Source organism: Poecilia reticulata, linkage group LG3 (assembly GCF_000633615.1).
Source record: "Poecilia reticulata strain Guanapo linkage group LG3, Guppy_female_1.0+MT, whole genome shotgun sequence".
NCBI classification, from domain to species: domain Eukaryota; kingdom Metazoa; phylum Chordata; class Actinopteri; order Cyprinodontiformes; family Poeciliidae; genus Poecilia; species Poecilia reticulata.
Window position 1 is genome coordinate 18,083,251 of NC_024333.1, and position 21,467 is coordinate 18,104,717.

General features: G+C 39.1%; 4 protein-coding genes and 1 long non-coding RNA gene across 10 annotated transcripts in view; 3 read left to right on the plus strand and 2 right to left on the minus strand.

Moving 5' to 3' along the window:
- Positions 1-11,639, minus strand: part of sbf2 (SET binding factor 2) — a 118,151-nt gene extending 106,512 nt beyond the window's left edge. The window contains exons 1-2 of one of the 5 annotated variants that reach the window (XM_017304015.1): positions 11,415-11,639; positions 7,487-7,636 (exon numbers count right to left, since the gene is read on the minus strand). Coding sequence is in view for 1 of the 5 variants with exons in the window: in XM_008405274.2 (XP_008403496.1) it covers positions 11,415-11,460 (46 nt within the window). In the remaining 4 variants the exon portion in view is untranslated. Of the gene's footprint in view, positions 1-7,486; positions 7,637-11,079; positions 11,168-11,410 lie in introns of those variants that run through there. The other 4 variants (XM_008405276.2, XM_008405277.2, XM_008405274.2 and 1 more) reach the window with 4 other exon arrangements.
- On the plus strand, positions 822-2,924 carry adma (adrenomedullin a). The gene is made up of 4 exons (XM_008405272.2): positions 822-927; positions 1,516-1,618; positions 1,753-1,878; positions 1,994-2,924. Exons 2-4 carry the CDS (start codon positions 1,524-1,526, stop codon positions 2,268-2,270), a joined length of 498 nt encoding a protein of 165 aa, XP_008403494.1. The 5' UTR covers positions 822-927; positions 1,516-1,523; the 3' UTR covers positions 2,271-2,924.
- On the plus strand, positions 10,835-18,130 carry ampd3a (adenosine monophosphate deaminase 3a). Of its 2 annotated transcripts, none has more exons than XM_008405269.2 (15): positions 10,835-10,955; positions 12,511-12,730; positions 12,823-12,997; positions 13,098-13,263; positions 13,341-13,560; positions 13,659-13,788; positions 14,754-14,948; positions 15,146-15,277; positions 15,359-15,522; positions 15,608-15,734; positions 16,134-16,297; positions 16,534-16,654; positions 17,061-17,234; positions 17,337-17,447; positions 17,541-18,130. In XM_008405269.2, exons 1-15 carry the CDS (start codon positions 10,940-10,942, stop codon positions 17,709-17,711), a joined length of 2,286 nt encoding a protein of 761 aa, XP_008403491.1. In that variant the 5' UTR covers positions 10,835-10,939; the 3' UTR covers positions 17,712-18,130. The 2 variants fall into 2 exon arrangements, with proteins under 2 accessions (XP_008403491.1, XP_008403493.1); XM_008405271.2 differs by lacking the exon at positions 10,835-10,955 and adding an exon at positions 11,182-11,270.
- Positions 17,752-20,412, minus strand: lyve1a (lymphatic vessel endothelial hyaluronic receptor 1a). The gene is made up of 6 exons (XM_008405268.1): positions 20,254-20,412; positions 19,991-20,174; positions 19,769-19,908; positions 18,740-18,943; positions 18,569-18,641; positions 17,752-18,472 (listed from the first exon to the last, which is right to left on the minus strand). Exons 1-6 carry the CDS (start codon positions 20,396-20,398, stop codon positions 18,316-18,318), a joined length of 903 nt encoding a protein of 300 aa, XP_008403490.1. The 5' UTR covers positions 20,399-20,412; the 3' UTR covers positions 17,752-18,315.
- On the plus strand, positions 20,115-21,034 carry LOC103462463 (uncharacterized). Its single transcript, XR_533350.2, has 3 exons — positions 20,115-20,202; positions 20,281-20,340; positions 20,441-21,034. It is a non-coding gene; the product is annotated as an uncharacterized LOC103462463 (long non-coding RNA).
- The last annotated feature ends 433 nt before the right edge of the window (positions 21,035-21,467 follow it).

Sequence of the window (21,467 nt, forward strand, 5' to 3'; positions counted from 1 at the left end):
AGAGAGAGAGAGAGAGAGAGAGAGAGAGAGAGAGAGAAATATAGAAATATATAGTATATATACACCTCACAGGCTCTTATTCAAACTCAGATTTATAATTGTAAAATTCCATTTAATTTTTTTAAACCTTCCAAATGGGTCCAAAGTCAATATTTGCCTTGTCCAAGCAAATATAGAGTTTATTGTATTTACAGCTGGACATGCTTATTATATTTAATCAGAAACTCTATGCTCGTCTCGAATTCATTGTCGTCTGGGTTTCCAGGCTCACATGGAACTTCACAGTGTTGGGGAGTGCCTTGGAAAGCCGAGGATGGGAACATTCCTTAAAGATATTTTCTTTGTTGCCGGAGAGACTGAGAAGAGCATAAACAAAAAGAATTGGCATATCTGACCTTAGAGTTTAAATATAATAATATAAAAGTTTGGCAATTATTAGTTGTAATGCATAGAAAAGAAACTGGGACAAACATCTTGCATTCCTATCTGAGTGTTGTGTTTGACTCATGTTTTTTTATTTTCATTATATAAGAGTGGATAGAAAATTAGGTTATGACTAAGTAAAATAACGAAAACAGGATAAAATGACAGCACGAGATTTCTTCATGTCTTTTCTTTAAAGTTTTGTTAAACATATGATTTTAATCGTCATTCCTTACACTTATTCCCCACCCCTTGTTGCTGAACATGAACACAGCAGAGCAGTTAAGTGCTTTGAATGGAGTGGGGGAGTTGCGCGTGTCGATCACCGAGCCCCTCCCACCTGGAGACCGCTATAAATGCTGCCTGTCTGGTGCATAGAGGCTAATAGCAGAGTGACACAGCTGCCTTACAGAAGCAAAAGCAACCTGGAGAATACCTGTGGAGTATTCTTTCACTGCTGACTTTGGAAGAAGAACTTTCTCGCCTATCTGAATTGAACTACAGGTATGTGCACTTTGCTTTAAAAGATCTCATATTGCTGTGGTTTGCCGCACTGCCAGCTGATGGCTTTATCCTTGCTCCTTTTTGAGGTCAAGGCACAAGTGTAGAGACAAGAACAGGTTATCTGCCTGGTTATATAAGCAGTTCAGCTCCTAATGTGTGCGGGTCTGCGTAGGAATTGCCAGCAGGCTGTCAAGCATCCAACAGTATTAGCACATTACTTGTTGTTCTTAAATACTGTAAGTGAAATTGTTATGATTTGCACGTTTTTCTGGACTTCTGCTGAGTCTATTTTAGACCATGTCCTTCAAATTACTGGCCAGAGGCCCAAAGCATGGTCACAGAATTGCTTAACCGAGCAAATTCTGACCTTAGCTTAACTTTCTAAATAAATGAATGATATATGCAAATAACTTGGCTTTTGGACTCTTGTGTAAGAAAACAAAATAGTGGTTCTTGGTGGAATTCTTAATGTGGTAGTTATTCATGCAGAAAGGGACAGAACGGAAATTTGTGCAGCTAAATATTATATTCCACCATAACTGTTTAACTTACCAAACTTTTTTTCTCTCTCTCCCTCTCTTGCCACAGGAGCCAAAATGAAAACGATCTTCCACTCCTTCCTCTATTGCTGCCTGCTGGCTTCAGTAGCACACTGTGTGGAACTTGAGGTGAATCCCGAGTTGAAAAAAAGGTGAGTTAACATTAAATCAGTTCATGCAGTAATAATAATAATGTTTCAACTCTGTTAAGTCTTCGGCAGACGTTAGCTGCCAAGAATAAGTCATTCCAAGACTAATGGAGTTTTCCCCCCCTCTTCTCTTGCAGACTAAGCATATGGCTTGGGAGCAGATTGAGACGGGATCTTGAAACTGTCGCAGTACAGAAAACAGCAGAGTCTGAAAACTTTGTCAGACCAGAGGACATCAGGGATATCTTGCTGCCACATTCCAGGTAAGAAATGAATTATCCAATCCTAGAAGTTCAACCACCTAATCTGATCAGGTTCTCCTTAAAAAGTTATAAAGTAACAGCATGGATTAATGTCCTGTCTCCCTTCTGTCTCTAGCACTGACATTAAGATCCGAACCAAGAGGTCCGCAGGTTGTGCCCTGGGTACCTGCTCGGTGCACGTCCTGGCACATCGTGTACAACAGTTCAAAGACAACAAGCTGAAGACCAGCGTCCCTATTAACAAAATGAGCCCTCACGGATACGGCCGGAGGCGCAGATCTGTTCCAGAGAGGCAAATCTCCCTAAGGATGGAGGAGGGCAGGTTGAGACCCGTGTGGAGTCTGAACAACTCGCAAGTTCACAAGCTTGAAGCTCTGCTCAGAAGGACATGAGGAGGACTCTGAAAGAGGACTTGGGAGCAAAATCAAGGGAGCTGGACTCTCCAGCTTGTGTCCCCTTCTGCTTGGCTTTGAAATTCTCCAAATGCCTAAGACTCATGCCAAGTACACTCCAGCGCATTTGTTCCAGACAGGAGGACTGAGTCAGAGTGATTCTGGATGCAGCCGTGGCTCTGGGATGCCTGAGCCTCGCGGCTCAGTGGACTAGAGTTTGCAAACAGCTGGCTTAAAGAAACTGGATGGCACAGTATGGAGCAAACTACAGGTGCTGTTCTCTGCCTGGCAGAGGAAAAGGATGAGTGCAAATACATGTGGGCACATCCTGAAAGAGGAAACCCTCTATTAGCGTTTTAGAACTTTACACATTTATTCCTCATGGCCTAGACTTTAAAAAGTGCTATTCCCGAAGGACTACATCATGTTCTATAAGACTGCTAATAATGGCTTGCACTTTTCCTTTTGAACTTAAGCAGAATGAATCATAAAAGAAAATATATCATTATCAATATGCCTAAAGAGCTTTAATGCTCTCCGTTTATATCAAGTTTTGGACACTGTACAAGGGGAAATGCCTTAGATTCTTTGAGCTATGTGCCAATCCATACTGGATTTAACTATACTTGAAAATGTTTTTGTCTGTAAAAAAAACAAAACAAAACAAAAAAACATGTGCAATCTTATTTTTTTAGTGCAGATATTTGTGTATATATGAATTTCTTTATTTAATTATTATATAAAAGTTACATTAATGTACTTATGCATATAAAGCTATTTTTGTACAGAAAGAGAGAGAAATATACCTATATGGGCATTGTAGCTATTTGTCATTATTCCTTTGCAAACTGTGCTAAATTGATGTGTTTTATATGTATGTTATTTTATATTTGTAAATGTATTTTATTTTATTTGTGTCATTCAATAAAACCTTTGCATACAAAATCTAAAACCTTGTTGTGACATCCCTTATTCTTTAGGGCATTCTATTGTCTTGAGGAAAACACAGAACACCTGGTCTCTCTTAAGGTCTTACAGGTTCTCATTAGCGTGCCCCCACCCCTTAAACTCTTCCTCTCACAACATTCCCCCATTTCTGACCCCCGCAGTCTCCTCATATCGGCACTAAAAGAAGGGCAGACAGGGTGCCGGGCACATTCCGGATGAGTTTCACTCATATTTGTTGGCTCGCCCCACACCACAGAGCAGCCCTAAAGCCATCAAGGGGGAGGTTGAAGATTTAGATCCATCTGCATTCAATGGTACGTGGTTTTGGACACAAGGAGCCTCACATGGGGGGTTCCGGTCTAGCATTCCTGCGAGAGCATCACAGAGACGGTGAAACTCACATTTGCCATAGATCACCTCGCCCTATTGTAGAAGCAAACAAAAGTACAGCCTACATGTGATGGATTAAAGTTTAAATTTACTGACCACTAATTATTGCATGACATAACCTGCAGACTCTGCTGCATGCAGGGTAACAAGAGGCGTCAGGTAGTCTTTGTTCTTAAATTTAAACCTTGATGGCTCTATACAGAAAAGGAACGATGCCAGTATGACTGAATAAGATTATCTCTATAAAACCCGGAGAGCTTAAATATCAGCAGATAGATCATCGGTTAAGAGAAATGTCTCAGTGAGGACACAGTTGCGATCGTAAATCCTGCTCTATGATGTAAATGCGATCTCTGGCGCCCTCTAGAGTTACCAGATCAGAAAGTACCGCCACTAAACTTTTAACCGAGGAAAAGAAAAAGATGAGAATCAATATTTGAGTCTTCTTGCTGATTTGTACGAAGTCTGCAATTCAACATAAACTGAATTATATTTAAATGCATTGCATCATTGACCGTGCAAGTTCATCTTAAACCTAGTTTTCTCATGCTGAAAATTATGATTTTATTTTTCCGCAAAAGTATGCAAAATCGGGATCACTGCATGCATCTTCGTTCCATATAGGGATAAATTTGTCCCATACACTAAAAACTTCAAATTGAAATTCATCCCTACTATCAATCCCTGAAAACGTTACAAAATTAAGTCATACAGCAAAGGCAGTATAAAAACTTCAAATTCTTGATATAGAACAAAAATGCCAGAAGGACTAAAGGTGTGATTATTTTTGTGGAGTTCATCAATATATATAACAAAAAAAATTCAGGCATGTTTAATTTCAGCCCAAAACCTTTAGATTTTTATGCAATTTTTTATGCAAGTTGTAGTCAGGTTGTCAAAATGCTATGATTTTTAGTGACGTTATAGAAAAAATACTCAATACCATTTTGAAGCATTGACTCGTGAAGCACGAGACCAAAGACTGAGCTAAAAATTTAACGTTATTTAAAGGTTTAAAAGGCTCAGTTTTTTGTTGGAATATTTTATGGCAAAATTATTTAATCTGCCACACAAATCAAATGACTGCTCCAAGCAGAACAAAATAAGGTAAAGGAGTAAAACAATTGCGCCATCTAGTGGTCAGATACTCTGTTTGCAATTTATTTATCTCGAATGACAAACACCATAATTAGGAAAAACACAGCAGAAAGTAAATCAATAAAAAAAAAATTACCATCAAAGTTAAATCTCTCTAAGAATAGAATGAATGGATGTACTGTGTGTACTGTCCAGCTATGTGATGGTGTCACTTCTCCAGTAAGCCAATCAGCTTGTGACGCCATTGATGCACTGATGACATCAACAAACTGAGCAGTCTGGGTCAAGAGGCAAAAAATAATACCTGAATTGAAGCTCTTATTACATGCTAAGCTGCTGGTCTTTCATTCTACATTGCAATTGCCTAATTTTTCTAGCTGGATATTGGCTTATTCATACAATGTAAAAACGTGTCAAAGTAAAAAAATAAAAAAAGAATACAGAAACAAAAGCTTTAAAATATCTCCTTTGAGTCTGGAATACGTCTCTGCTCTCCCATGTAGGGTGTTTGTTGAATCCAATGAGAAGAGGAAGAATAAAAAAGGAAAGGAGATTAATTATAAATGTGACCATAATGTTGTCATCAAAAGGATACAGGCTAAGGACTAAGATGCTAACTAACTCTTAAGGTGCGGTGATAACCTCAGATGAGAGGATTAGCCTGATAATCTCAACAACTTCTGAGGCTAAATCGGGGACTGCTGCTTATGGCCTCACTATTATGCGAGTTCACATAATAGTGTGCACTCATGCTGCAGCGCAAGTCTGTCTAATCTTCTCTGCTAAGGCTTACGATGCAGAGCCTTGCAAAAGTATTCACACCCAAAATTCTTCTTAAACATTGGATCTATTACTGTTGGAAAGTTGGATGCGTTTCCTTAGGCTTTTATGTGGAGGAAGAAAAAGAACACAGCACTTGCAGTGTTTTAAAAATGAATGAAAAGAGTATGCAGAATCTCTTCCCAAACAAAATCTGGAGCAATTGCTGTTCTCTAAAAGCCTTAAAGGCTTACTGCGTTAGTAATCATCTTGAAGACCAAGAAGCACGGCAGATGGCTCAGGGATAAAGTTGTGGAGAAGTTGAAACAGGGTTAGGTCACAAAACAATAAATCAAGCTTTGAACATCTCACATAAATGTGCACCAAGAATGCAGAAGGCCTTCGCTGAAGGAGCGCTCAAGTGCAGCAGCTTCATAGGGTAGTAGATGAGGCCTAAAAGTGATATTATTGTCAGATTTCTTCTGTCTCCAACCATCAGCATTGGGCCGAGGAGATATGCAAGGACAGGGTTGTAAATAAGCAGCTACCCCCAACAAACTACACCACAGAAGATGGCTGATGCCACCACAGAGTCAAAATGGGTCTTTGAAAAAAATAGCTTCAAGAAATTAAGAGAAAGCAAAAAGAACTCCAGTCAACAGTTTGAACAAGAAGGGAACAAAGTGGAAGAAGGTTCTCTGGTCAACATTCCTCTGGACTTGCTTTTCAGCAAGAACAAGCTGGATAATGGTAATGGGAAGATGGATGGAGCAACTGACTCCTGGAAGAAAACTTACTGAGGGTGGCACAAGACTTGAGACAAAGCTACAATGGAATAATTTAGACCAAAGTAAGCTCATGTGTTTGAGGGACTCAAACATTCCACTCAAAACAATGGCAAGACTTGAATAATTGTGTACACAATATACTCTTTGTCCAGTCTGATTAAGTGCTCAGTATTTCGCAAAGAATTGTCAAAAAATGATTCTATAAAGTAGAAGGAGGTTCTACAAAGTATTGAGGCATGTGAAATGAGTGCAAATGAATATGATGTCCATATTTTTATTGATCAAAGAGTGAAGGCATTGTGACACTTTCCCTTTCTTTCCAATTACACACAACTTTTGTTTGGGCTATAAAAATGACTTTGAAGTGTGAGCCTACAATATTTTCAAGCTACTGTACTTCACTTTAATCTGCCAGGATTTGTAAAGAAATATTTTCCGACGTCGCTTCTCCTTTTGCACATAACCAGAACATGATAATTACACATAATCTTAAAATAATAATAACACACAGGGACTGAAAGTGGCTGCAACTCTTGTGAATATGCCTGAGTTAACTAATTCAGTTCTTGAGTCAAAATAGTCACAGAGAAACAGGCTAAGTCTTGCAGGAAATTATGTCAAAATGATTATTTACATGCTGAGAATCATTACATTTAGTTAACACTTCCTCCATTGAGATTAAGTCAATATAAAATGTTGAATCCTCATGAAGGCACATTTTAGCGTTTTGATCTTATCTGTTCTACTGCGCGGTCATCATGACACAGTTAAGGATGGAGTCAACCATGTTGCAGAGTGGAGGATAAGATATTACACATGTTTTCCCAATTGGAGCACAGCATAACTTGAATGTTTTTGTGAGAGAACTTGTGCACAATGTTTACCCACTTCAGAGACTGTTGAGAAGATAAGTGGAGGAGTCTTTGGTACTGGTGGGTACTGGTTTACAGACATTACCAACCATTGGCTGGTGTATTTGTACATCCTAACATCTTAATCTGCTATTAAATAAATTATACATTTTGTTGCTGGGTTGGATAATGTAATTTGAATCTTATTTATGCCAATCAACATAGAAGGGTATGTTTTGGGTGACTTAATAGAAACTATAAATTATTTTTTACAGTGTCTTTCAGAAATGTTGTCTTAGGTGAAAGCATTTCCCAGCACTTTGTGTCTTTCTTCTTCCTTAGGGCCTGGCTACTGAGGAAAATATGAGACAAGGAGACGCACCTCTTACAAAGGAGTCAAGTGTTTTCTGGGATAGAGTGAGCTTCTTCCATTCTCTTCTCACTCCTCACTCTCTCTGTACTGTAATGTGGTAAAAAGCTTTTTCTCCAGTAGCGTTGATCTCTTTATCAGATATGACTTTGACAATAAGCGCTGTAAGACAAGATAAAGATATCAGGATAAAAGCGATATATATCAGAGATCTGACTGAGTTGGCCAGTAATGGCCTCCTCTAGCCTCTAACAGGATTTACATTAGAAGCAGAAAATAACAACTTTATTTTCCAAAGGAAACATGGATATGATGTATGATCAGCTCCATATTTCCACATTAAAAAAACTTTCAGCAAGACTCATAGCCCAAAGGTCCAAGCAGTGGCACAACTACACATTATTCAGGTGGATGCGAAAACATAGATCAACCCCGAGGGAAGGAGAGACGCTCACTCGCCTCCCCCCCTCCCCCCTCAACTGGGTCCAAGTTAGAATAACTTAGTCACACTAGCCAAATTAAGAAATTCTGTACATTAAAGCTAAATAATAATATACTTAATCTATGTATCTAAGGATAAAAAATTTAAGTGATGCAAAATAATAAGAATTGAAGATGTGAATCTCAAAATAAACTAAAATCTGAAAATACCTAAAGCTCAGCTGATGGTGTCATGACTCTGTAAGGCTCCAACTGGTTAATTCACAACATTAGAGGCTTACTACTTCCTTGTGTGACATCATGGAAAAATAAATAATAACAATCAACCAATATGTCAGGAAGGGATTTGTGGACCTCTGAAAGTCCAATTCATCCCTGGGTACAATTCCCAGGTACCTGAAGGTGTTATATTAATCATTTTAAACAAGTATACTCTTGTTTAAACAGCTAGGTAATTTTCATCCACAATAGTTTTCACAAAGCACTTAGGCCTTGTATCCAAGAGATTAAAGTGTTGTGTTGCAAAATATACAAATGCACCCCCAGAACAAAAGACCTTAGGATGATTATGCTTGAAGGTAGTAAGAGGAGTCATTATCCACAGTGTAAGAAATTCTTTGTCAACATAGTATGAAGGGCCACTCAGAGAGGAAGAAGCCATTACTTCAAAGGCAACATAGAAAGTAGAAATACACCCATGGACAAAGATCTTTTTGGCCACATTGAAACCATCATTGTGTCTTTGAGGAAAGAACACCATCCCAATTTTACAAAAAAGATGGCATCATAAGGAAAAAACATGATCTGGAAGTAACTTAAGAAGCACCTCAATACATCAAGAAGTTAAAGTTTAGCCACAAAAGGGTCTTCCAAATGGACAATGACTAGAAGAATGTTGCCAAATTATGGACAGTGTCTTACACACACCAAAGTCAATGTTTTGGGAAACAATGCATTTTACAAAATGGTCAAAATCTACAGCAAACTATTTTGAGAAGCCTGTAGAAGGTGTATGTAGGTATTTTTGGTGCAAATTGAAAACGTTTTTGTACAATAATGTAAATAGGTTTCAACTCTTAGTAACTTCACAGTGTTAAAACAGAAACTGCAGTTGCTAGGAGTATCTTTAGCTACGTTTACAGATCCAAGAACCAAGGTTAATTATCTTTGTCCAAACCAACCAAGATAGATTTGTAACAGAAATACTTTTTTCTTCACACATAGCGCTGACTGCCTGTAGTTGAGAGCTGTCCAACTGAGAGAAATTGATATTCCTATATGTATATGTCAGGGTTATGATTTTAGCTTAATGAAGTAGATTTGAAGTAAGAAAACAAAGCTCATTTAGAAACTCCTCTCAGATGAGTCATAATCTCCAAAAGTGTTGCTAACGGGCAACTTCTAGTCCAACTTCAAATGGCAATGAGATGTAATATCCATCCATCCATCCATCCATCCATCCATCCATCCATCCATCCATCCATCCATCCATCCATCCATCCATCCATCCATCCATCCATCCATCCCCATCCCCATCCCCATCCCCAATCCGCCTGTTGATCTCCCGCTCCCTTTTTCCCTCATTCGTGAACAAGATCCCCAGATACTTAAACTCCTCCACTTGAGGCAAGACGACCACCCTGACCCGGAGAAGGCACTTTACCCTTTTCCGGCTCAAGACCATGGCCTCGGATTTGGAGGCACTGAGCCTCATCCCAGCCGCTTCACACTCGGCCGCGAACCGCTCCAGTAAGAGCTGCAGATCACGGTCTGATGAAGCCAATAGGACCACATCATCGACAAAAAGCATAGATGTGATCCTAAGGCCACCAAAATGGATGCCCTCAACACCTCGGCTGCGCCTAGAAATTCTGTCCATGAAAATAATGAACAGAATTGGCGACAAAGGGCAGCCTTGGTGGAGTCCAACTCTCACCGGAAACGAGCCCGACTTACTGCCGGCAATGCGGACCAGACTCTGACACTGGTCATACAGGGACCTGACAGCCCGTATCAAAAGGCCCGGTACCCCATACTCCCGGAGAACCCCCCACAATGCCCCCCTGGGGACGCGGTTGAACGCCTTCTCCAAGTCCACAAAACACATGTAGACTGGTTGGGCGAACTCCCATGCACCCTCCARGACCCYGCTGAGGGTGTAGAGCTGGTCCAGTGTTCCACGACCAGGACGAAAACCACACTGCTCTTCCTGAATCCGAGGTTTGACTATTCGACGGATCCTCCTCTCCAGGACCCCTGAATAGACCTTACCAGGGAGGCTCAAGAGTGTGACCCCTTTGTAATTGGAGCACACCCTCCGGTCCCCCTTTTAGAACAGGGGGACCACCACCCCAGTCTGCCAATTCAGGGGAACTGCCCCCGATGTCCATGCAATATTGCAGAGTCGCGTGAGCCAACACAACCCTACAACATCCAGAGCCTTAAGGAACTCCGGGYGGATCTCATCCACCCCCGGGGCCCTGCCACCGAGGAGCTTTTTGACCACCTCGGAGACCTCGTCCCCAGTGATTGGAGAGCCCAACCCAGAGTCTCCAGGCTCAGCTTCCTCAACAGAAGGCATGTTGGTGGGATTGAGGAGGTCTTCGAAGTATTCTGCCCACCGGCCCACAACGTCCCGAGTTGAGGTCAGAAGCACACCATCCCCACTATAAACAGTGTTGGTGCTGCACTGCTTCCCCCTCCTGAGACGCCGGATGGTGGACCAGAATCGCCTCGAAGTCTATGGAAGTCTTTCTCCATGGCCTCTCCAAACTCCTCCCACGCCCGAGTTTTTGCCTCAGCAACCACCCGAGCCGCATGCCGCTTCGCCCGCCGGTACCCATCAGCTGCGTCTGGAGTCCCACAGGCCAAAAAGGCCCGATAGGACTCCTTCTTCAGCTTGATAGCATCCCTCACCGAAGGTGTCCACCAACGGGTTCGAGGGTTGCCGCCGCGACAGGCACCAACAACCTTGCGGCCACAGCTCCGATAAGCCACTCAGACTCCTCGTGGGGGACATATTACATGAGATGTAATAAGGGTAAGTAAAAAAAAAATCATTATGAATTTTAAGAAAATGTCTAAGACTAGCACTCTAGCTACTAAAGGCTCATAAAGAGTACCGTTTTAAATAAACTTGTGATGAATGTCTCTTAAATATATACCATTGCTGAGGAGGTTGAAAACTTTCAAACGTTCACGTGTCGGCCGTTTGCTGTTGGTAACCATGGCCGAAAACCGGACGTTGTTAAGCTAAACGTTTGCAATCAGAACTACTAGTTTATTTTGACGAAGAAGAAGAAGCAGAAGAAAACGACGTAGTAGAAGAAGAAGAAGAAGACCTGCAGGAGAAAAGGTAAAAATATAATAACTATGATAGCAACAAAAAAAATATATCGGCCACTACCTTTCTTTTTTACATAAGCGTATATGCTAAAGTTTACAGCTCGTAAGATAAGTCTTGGTTTAAAGCTTATCCAAACTTCATTCACTTACGCACTTTCTCGACGTGAACTCAGTCTGCTGTGTCTGATATTCTGGGTCATTTCTTGAGTGTAATTATTTCGCGCAGTTGGTCGGTCACATTAAACACAGTTTGTCTCCTTGAATCTAGTAGAACCTCCCGAACACGTCCTCTGATTTTAGGAAGTACATTTATAATTGAATTCGCCTGGAAATCTAAGAAGTGCAAATCAGTTAAATATTCTCTCACCTTTGTTGCTAGGAGACACTGAAAATGTTTACGTTTGGGAGAGAATTAAAGACTCCAAATTAGGGGACTGATAGGAAGAATTATTATTTTTTGTGTGTTCAAATATATCTGGGCTCCTTATATTTTTATATATTTTGCATTTACTGTCTGTATGTATGGTATATTTGTAACCCAAAGGTGGGATTTCCCTTTTTCTAATCTTCTAAAACCATGCATTTCAATCCAGGCCCTATAACTTCTAGTTATTAAAAATATTGTGGTTTTTCATGACAGTATGTCTCTGAACCACAATGTTGGGCATATACTTTAAATTGGAGAAATTTTATAAGCATCCCATTACGACTTTTGTCAAAGATTTTTTTTTTTTTAAGTATGTGTACCTATATAGATAATGTAGCAGATATTTGTTCTATTACGTTGTGAGGTAATAGTAAATATTTGGGAATTTTTGTCGTTCTAGTAAAAAATAATCCTCTGTAAATCTACTATATTATATTTGTTAGAATAAAATATTTTTAAATGAGGTCATTGAAACACTATAAGTCCCGCTTCAGGGTGAATCAATAAAAAAAATTGGAAAATAGAAATGACATGGCCTTGGTTAATGTATAAACTCCTGGCAATTTGTTAGGGAAATTAATATAAATTTCTTGTTAGTATGGCCTGCCTGCAAATTATAAAAATTGACAGCAGCGGTGATACAAAAACAATTCAGGAAGAGCTCAGTAGGTGGCGTCACTTGGCAGAGGCTTGTTCTTGATTGCCCTACACTAAAACCGTTATACAGGAACATCTTTTTGTTTACCTTACACAAACTGATCTCAACAAGACCTTCTGTAGTCACTATTACCTGCCGTTTAATGTAGCCTCTGCCCTCTTGTAGACATGCCTCGTCAATTCCCAAAAGTAACCCTTAGTGAGGCAGAGGAAAAGAAGCAGCTACTGGTAGAGAAAGTTTATGCTACAGCGCTAAAAGAAGAAGACGACCGGGATACTTTGTCAATGTTCAGTGTGTCTGAGGACTGTCCATTAGGCCTACAGCAATCCCCAGATCAAGAGCTGCTGAAGGAGCTGGCAGAGCAACAGTCAGAGGAACCTCAGAGGTATGCCCTACCATTTCAATAGATCTGAAAAGCAGAACGATCAAATCATGTTAGAACGTTAGAATTCAGAAGTATGTTACACATTTTTTCAGGAGACAAAGTTTTAGGCTGATCCGTTCCAAGACACTGACCCTCCAGATCCCAGGGGCTTCAGATTACCCAGATTCTATTACACCGTCCGGGTCCACGAGCTCCAGCTTCTCATCTGTAACAGAAAACTGTCCTGATTTCCAGAGAGTCACTATTAGTGGAGATTACTGTGCAGGAGTATGTGTGATAACTTCCAAGAAAGTTTCAGGAACTTTGTATTTTGTACATCTGCATATTTTGTACATTACAAAATATGTAATGTCCTTCTCCCACTCAGATCACATTGGAAGATTACGAGCAGGCAGTCAGAAGTCTGTTTAAAGCTCTGATGCTTAGAGAGAAGTATTCAAAGCTAGCTTATCACAGATTCTGTAGAACTACAAGCCAGTTCCTCCGCAGTGCTGAGAACTTGATATGGAACATAGAAGACGAAGTCCTGCCTGGTATAAAGTGTCTGACATTTTAAACTCAGTTTGTGCTTCTTTATGTGACCTTAACAGAACATTGTTATGCCCTTCAGACATGCTCCCATGTCCCGCAGTAGGTGAGGATCCCTACAGCATGAACAACATCCCTGAGAATCTCAACTATGAACTGAAGATGAGGAATGGGATTGTGTGTGTATATGAGGATGGAGAGGCACTCAAAAATGATCAGCCCACTGATCTTCCTTACCCAGATTTGGAAACCTATGCCATAGATCTCAGTGAGCTACTGACAATGATTGCAGACGGACCTACGTAAGTTGCAAAAGTTAATAGACTTTGGTCATGCTGGTTGAAAAACCAGTTGTTAGCACTTACATGGCATGTAAACAAAGTTCTAATCTAATTTTCAGCAAAACCTACTGTCACAGAAGACTTAACTTCTTAAGTTCAAAGTTCCACCTCCATGAGATACTCAACGAGACAGCTGAGCTTAAGGAGCTGAAAAGCATTCCTCACAGAGACTTTTACAACGTTAGGAAGGTAGCTATTTTATCTAGAAGGTATAAAAAAACATTAGTTAAAGAAAATGATTAAAATAGCACATCCAAAGCGGGTTGTGCTGCTGCTATGTGTTGTTAGTTAGGCTTTTGGGGGTGTGTGAGTTTTCTTTTGGGTGTTTGATTTAGTATGAGCAGAAGATAACATTTACTTGTCTTACTAATATTATTTAGTAATAGATATGATTGCTTTCAGTCAGTGACACCAAAAAACCAACAATGACTATTTGCCAGTGATTAAAATTGGCCATTTTCCCCCTCAATCATACTTGTAATTCTGGAAATTTAGATTTATTTGTTGGGTTTTATTTTCCATATTGCATTTAATGTATGAAACTTGTTTCTAGCAGTAAATGCACAGATAAAACGGCATGTTCTGTAATGCTTTGTTTCAACTTTAGTAAGAATCTAATCCATTCTGGAGTAGTGATGTTGGTGCATAAACTGGGATTATTTTGTAATTACCTCTTTTTCGGTTTGATTAAAAAATACTGCATCTGTCTAAATCACATTTTCTTGTTCTTTTCAATGTTGTTTACGTTTATTTTTCTGTAAAACAAAATGTAAACATTGTAGTCCTTGAAAATAAAACTGGAATGGGCCAAAATCAAAAATAGCCACCTAGAGGCAAGAGAAAACCAAAAATCTTATCTAAATCTAAAGCACGCACAACATAGTCTCTGTTTTTAATTATGTTTTATTAAATAAGTTTGTCACACATACAATTTTACTATGGTTTCAGCATCTTTCTGAAATTGTAGTAATTATGATTTTAATTATTTAAACTGGTTTTGTTTGGTGACATTGATGTTTGTGAAAACAGAATTTAGAACTTAAAAAAAAAAACTTGGAACCCTTGGAATAATTAAGGCTATAAAGTGTTGAAATAGACCTAAATCAGCTTAACTGTATATTTCCTCAGCACACAGAATTGCTTCTTTTTTCCAGGTGGATACACACATTCATGCAGCTGCATGCATGCCTCAGAAACACCTACTCACCTTCATTCAGGAAAGATACAAAACCGACAAAGACCGTGTAGTCTTGGAAAAAGATGGCCAAGAGATGACCCTTCAGCAGGTTTTCCACAGTCTCAGCATGGATGCTTACGACCTCACTGTGGATTCTCTAGACGTACACGCTGTAAGCAAATGAACAAACATTTTCAAAGTTGTCTTATTTTTACCTGCCAAACTTAGTAAAAATTACAAAGCTTATTCCCTACAAGCTCCTACTATTTCTGCTTGTAATCCAGGTAATTTCATTTTACTACCAGATCAGTGACAAATTATCATCATTCTAACTTCATAATCTCTCTTTGTGGCGAATGAAATTTCCAGGGCAGGCAAACGTTTCACCGGTTTGACAAGTTCAATTCAAAGTATAACCCCATGGGTGCCAGTGAACTCCGTGAGATCTTCCTCAAAACAGACAACTACCTTAATGGAGAGTACTTTGCTCGGATTATAAAGGTACCTCATCCTGTAGTCATGCATTTTCAATTAGAGCTCGAGTAGAGAGAGTTTCATGCACCTTTTCTTTGCATCCCACAGGAGGTGGCCAGCGATTTGGAAGAGAGTAAATATCAGTACGCCGAGCCGCGCCTGTCCATCTACGGACGCTCTACTGATGAGTGGAACAGTCTAGCAAAGTGGTTCATTCAGCAAAAACTTCACTCGCCAAACATGAGGTGGATGATTCAGGTTCCTAGAATATAGTGAGTATGTCTCGGTTAAAACATGAAAGCCTCTGACTAAGATAATTTCAACAAGTATTGACAGTGTTTTTATATTCTTTTTAAGTGATATTTTCAAGGCAAAGAACCTGGTAACCAATTTTGCCAAGGTTCTGGAGAACATATTTCTTCCTCTTTTCAAGGCAACTGTGAATCCACAAACCCACAAAGAACTCTTCGTTTTCCTCAAATATGTATGTAACTTGTTTATAATTTCAAAATGCATTCTGAAAAGAAGTTTAAGCTTTTTTTTTTATTTAGAATGTTTATGCAGAATACAAAAAATTTTTAGATGGTTTTATGAAAACCTCATCTTAGTTACTGTAAATGCTGTCACTTAGACGCAGTAATGCATTTTGGTGTGTAAAGATAGTCACATATGAAGTGAATATAAATATGAGTCAGGTGTTCATTAGGTCCTCACATAGAAGAACAGCATTTTAAAGAGCTTATAAAAATCCATGGTCATTAATTTACAAGTAGGACTAGAAAGTTAATTGAACATTGATTATTTATCCACTTATCGAAACCAGTTTATTGCAGAAATGTTACGAAAAGGATCATGTAGCATTGACTGGTTTGTGTTTTTGCAGATTTCAGGCTTTGACAGCGTAGATGATGAAACCAAACACAGCAACCACATGTTCTCTTATAGGAGCCCGAAGCCAGAACAGTGGACCACCCGTGACAACCCTCCATACAGCTACTACATCTTCTACATGTATGGCAACATCATGGTGCTCAACAACCTGAGGAAGTAAGACTGAATGATGGTTTCTTCACATACATACAATTACTATTTAAAGGAAGGGCTCACATGGAGGAAAGTGTATTTTCTACCTGATTATAAAGCTTATTAGTGTTTATACTGCCATCAGTAGATTGTTCATTTTGTATAGAAATAATCATAGGTAAGTGAGAAAAGATGTTTATCTTAGTAATAAATAAGTTTAGTTTGATGGATGTCATTTAACCGACTTGTGTCATCCATAGAGAGCGTGGACTGAACACCTTCCAGTTTCGTCCCCATTGTGGAGAAGCAGGATCGATCACTCATCTGGTCTCTGCTTTTCTGACTGCAGACAACATCTCGCATGGGCTCAATCTGAAAAAGGTACCTTAACATTTAGAGAGCCTTAACTCTGAGCTCTCATTTCTATATTAGAGATATTAGAGAAAGAGTAACCAGAGTATAGGGAGGAATTAGCTGACTTAAGTGTGGTCTCCATATGGATGCCAGTGTTTTTCTTTTTTTTTTTGTTAAGGTCTTGAGCAACTGGAAATAAGAGCAGGGTAACTGTAGGGGGAGACAAAGGAAGTTATACAATAAGACATTTATTTAAATCAGTGACATTCCATGAGGCAGCAGGACACTTCTAAAATGTTCTTAAAAACACTTTATATTACTCACACTAAAATTTGACGCTAAAATTGGTTTCTTTAGTGCAGCATTATTTACCATTTCAGATTAAAAATGGGAGCTGAAACATTTCCAGAGTAATATTTATCTTTTTATGCAGAGTCCTGCGCTGCAGTACCTGTACTACCTGGCCCAAATACCTATTGCCATGTCTCCCCTCAGCAACAATAGCCTGTTCCTGGAATACTCCAAAAACCCTCTCAGAGAGTTTCTACACAAAGGTTTGTGTGTGTCACTGTCCACAGATGATCCCATGCAGTTCCACTACACCAAGGTAAAAACATGTCGGAACACAACTTCTGCAATTCTTAAGACTCAAGGATACAGATTTAGACTTATGTAAATAGTTCTTGCTACACAACTTAACCTGTCATAGGAACCTCTAATGGAAGAGTATGCCATAGCAGCTCAGCTGTGGAAGCTCAGCACCTGTGATGTCTGTGAGATTGCCAGGAACAGTGTGCTGCAAAGTGGGCTAAGTCACCAGGTAATTTGAGACACTTTTAAAAAGATTTCTGCCTATAATCAGGCATCACCAAATTTGGTCCAAAGCTAACTAACTATATGCAACAACTTTAAGGAAAAGAAGTACTTCTTAGGAGTGAACTACCTAAAGGACGGACATGAAGGCAATGACATCCGTCGGACAAACGTTGCACAAATCCGCATGGCCTACAGACACGAGACGCTGTGCAACGAGCTCAGCTTCATAGCCGATGCAGTGAAGTCTGAAGCTATGATTTCCCATTAGGGCTGAAAGGAAACTTCAGACAAAAGAACAACTCTCTCTCTTCTCTGTTACCATTGGTTTGCTTTATTTAAAAATAACCCAATGGCTCTGATAGTTAATATAAAGATCACTTCTTCAAGTGAAAAAAAGTAGTTACAGCTTACCAAGACCGGGACAGACTTGTGAAATTGATTTGTATTTGCTATTGTCTTTTACGTAACACCTATATGTATAAAGTATGATACTTTACAACGTATTTTCTGAAAAGTATATGCTATAAAAAATGTAAAACTGTTACTGACAGTATACACTGAATGCCAGAGATGAGACAAAATGGTTTAAAGAAAAATATGGATAGGTGACATTTCCTTTGTCTTCTTTAATGTGTTTTATGAATTGTTTTGTTAGAAAAATCTCATGAAATAAAAATGTGCAAGAGAGCTGCCTTTTTTTGGTTTAATCTACAAAGAGAATCATAACAATAAAATGTTGCCAATCAAAATGTTTGTAAACATGTCCCTCTAGTGGCTAAACTACGGAACTTCACCGACTGACAGATTACACAAAATATTAAATAGGTACATATGCATTCTCCTCCCAAACATAGTTAAAAAGCTTATTCTGCTTATTCTTCACCATCGTCCACGTCTATCCTCTGATCCTCCTGAACTTCTTTAGTGGTTTCTGCAATGGTCTTCACAGATATCCACTCTTCTGTCTGGGTGTAATCTTGCTGCTGCTGCTGCTGCTTCTCGTCAGAGCGCAAATGACAGTGCCTTCCTCTTTTCACAAAGATTTAAACAGAGAAAATAATTAGATAAAGCCTTTTTTTTTTTTTCTTCTAATGTATTAAATGTTTTATCATTAGAATCACTCACAGTTTTAAGTATGCAACAAAAGATATTATGGTAAAGAGTAGGCCACAGATGCAGGAGATGAGTACAACTTTTGCTGAAAGAAAGGGAAAAAAAACTACTTATGTTATGAGTTTGTATATAATCCCCCCCCTTCTGCTAGTATAAAATTTCCTTCACTGCTCAACAGCTTACATCCAGCAAAGGTTTGAGCACTGCCAACAAATCGGGCTGGCTCCACCTCATTGCTCATGGTTTTATCAGTTGATGTAAAGGAAGGAGGATGGGTGGAGGACGAGGACATAGACTGGGTTGTGAGGGTGGAGTTTACTGAGTTTGCATGCTCAGAGCTGCTCAGGGGGTTATTAGTCACTGTGTCCTTCAGTTGTATTAATGCATCTGTGGATGAACATGAAGGACATCTGATTAGATTAGGAAAGACTTACTTCTATGGCATTGGTTGTTATGGTTGTAATTTGCAAGTATTTACACAGAATAATAAAAAATATATTGTAAAATAGAACAAAAGTAATTGGACTGAAGAATATTTTGTGTAGTTTTGTATAAAACCATATAAATGACGTTAGTCACAACTTAGTCAAAAGTGCACTGATCAGTGATTTTCTTTAACAACTCACCTATTTTCAAACCTTTTTGCTTCTGACCCATAAAATAACACCCTCACAATAACCCACGTAGCTTTCGAGGCACCTTGAGGCTCAATATGCATTTTCCAGATATTTTCATTTAAAAGCAAATTGGAAATAAAACTTTTTGTGGAGACAAATCTATCAAATATACCTATAATATCTTAAATATACCTAGTCAAAGGTGTAATAACCTGTAAATATCCCACTTTGCAATCTATTTTGGGAAGACATTGCATATTTTGTTTTTACATCAGAAAACTTTGGGTTTCTTATGACAAGAGTGCTTAAATCAAGGCATTAATCACCTCATCACAAACTTGAGGAATAAATTAGAGCATAAAAATACAAACCTTACCAATTATTATGGCAGTTTTCAAACTTGTGGTTGTCCTAAAATTAACTTTTATGTTGAACAACTTGGGTTGGGAACCACTGATCATACCAACGAGCATCTGTTCTGCTTTGTTTTGCTGCTTAAGCCATAAGGAATGTAGATAAATATGAAGAACATCACAATTAAATGATATAACATGCCCCTCTTACTTTGCAAATGAGTAGAAAAATAAAGTCATACCTGATTCGTTAAAGCAGAATACATCAAACCGGTTTGTTACGGGGGCTCGCCACAGCACCAGTCCAGTTTTTTTTTGGCCACAATTAGCCAATGCGTGGATTCGAGGAATGACTGCAATTTGTTCATCAGTCCATCCAAACCTGAATTACCCCAAAGTATTATGTCAGGTATTTATTTTAAAGTGTGTTGGGGAGTCATTGGAAAGCATTGCTGTGGTCTGACCTGCATGTTTCCAGACCTCTGCTGAGAGCTTCCTTCACCTGAGCCTTCGAGGCGATGCTGAGTCCGAGGGACTGACAAATCTTCCGGGCTTCAGAGGCATTGAAGGCGTACTGAAGATGGTTTCGGTTGTTTTGGTAACTCACCTGGATTACTCCAGCTTTGCTCTGGTTGGCTGCTGGGAAAACTTGAAGCAGCAAAAAAACTCACTTCAGGTAAGAAATTCTGCTGTTGATTAGATATGTAATAAAATAAAGATCGCTCACCTTTTATGTTGCTTGTGTTTTGATCAGAGAAAACAGAAGAAAAAGCCAGAAGTGAAGAGATGCAGACCCAGATAATAGTCATGACTGGTGAGAGAAGAGATGAAACGTGCTGGCGAGAAGGCAGTCTTGCAGCGTTTGTGTTCATCAGCCAACTCACTCGGTTAAATAGAGGTGAATCTGTTCTCAGGGGTGTGCTGACTCTGTCATCGCCAGAGAGTAAAGGAAAGGGAAGAAGGAAGTACAGAGTGCAGGTCAGACTAAGTCATCTTATGCTGCAAGAGAATGACCCAGGAGAGAAAAGATGTAGCTGAAAACCTCAATTGAGAGGGACTTTGAAGAAGTTTACTGGAAAGTAAACTAGATTTGATCTATAATGGTGATACTTTAAGCCTATATAACTCAGTGTTGTAATATTACAATATCTGAATTTCAAACAAACAAAACAAAATGTACAACTGTTGATTTTTCTTCAGTTTTTTTTTATCCAGACTTGGCAATTTTAAAATAAGTTCACCTCACAGCATCACAAAATATCACAGCTTGGAAATCCTTATAGAGCAAGATCTTTGTGAGTCACTGTACCAGATTTTTTTCTTAAAGTACATACAATGTCTTTTCAGTATTTTGGGGGAGTGCAATGTAATCAAATTGTAATTTCTAGAACATATATAATGTCTAGAACATATATGTAATTTTCATGCAGCACTTTTACAAAATGCTTGTTCATTTTCATTACCAAAAAGTACCTAAAAATACATTTTCATCTACAAAGTACTACAAACCTTCTCATTTTCATGTTTTTCTATGTCTGGGTTTTCCTATATTGAAGGTAAAAAAGAAAATTACTAAGGTTAATATTCAAAAAAGATTCAAAGCAGGCTTGTGAAATTACCAACCGTGTGTTTGAAATTTTCATTATTTCCAACATCTGAACTTGTAGTCTTTGCTCAGGATTTCCTCCCTTGAGGCATTACTCAATCACAAATGCTCCTGTTATCTCTGGTATCCTCTGAGCCTTTGGCACACGACGACATCCGAAACATCTCTGCACAAGGTCTGTGCACCAGGAAATGACGCAAAGCATGCTGATGGAGACTTGGATGGTTTTTTGTGGTGAAATGTCAGGAAGGTGAGTGAGGATGATAAATGACGGCCTGAAGCAACAGAAGCCCGAAGAGACTTTGGGTTTTTCTGACCTTATAAATTTGAACTAC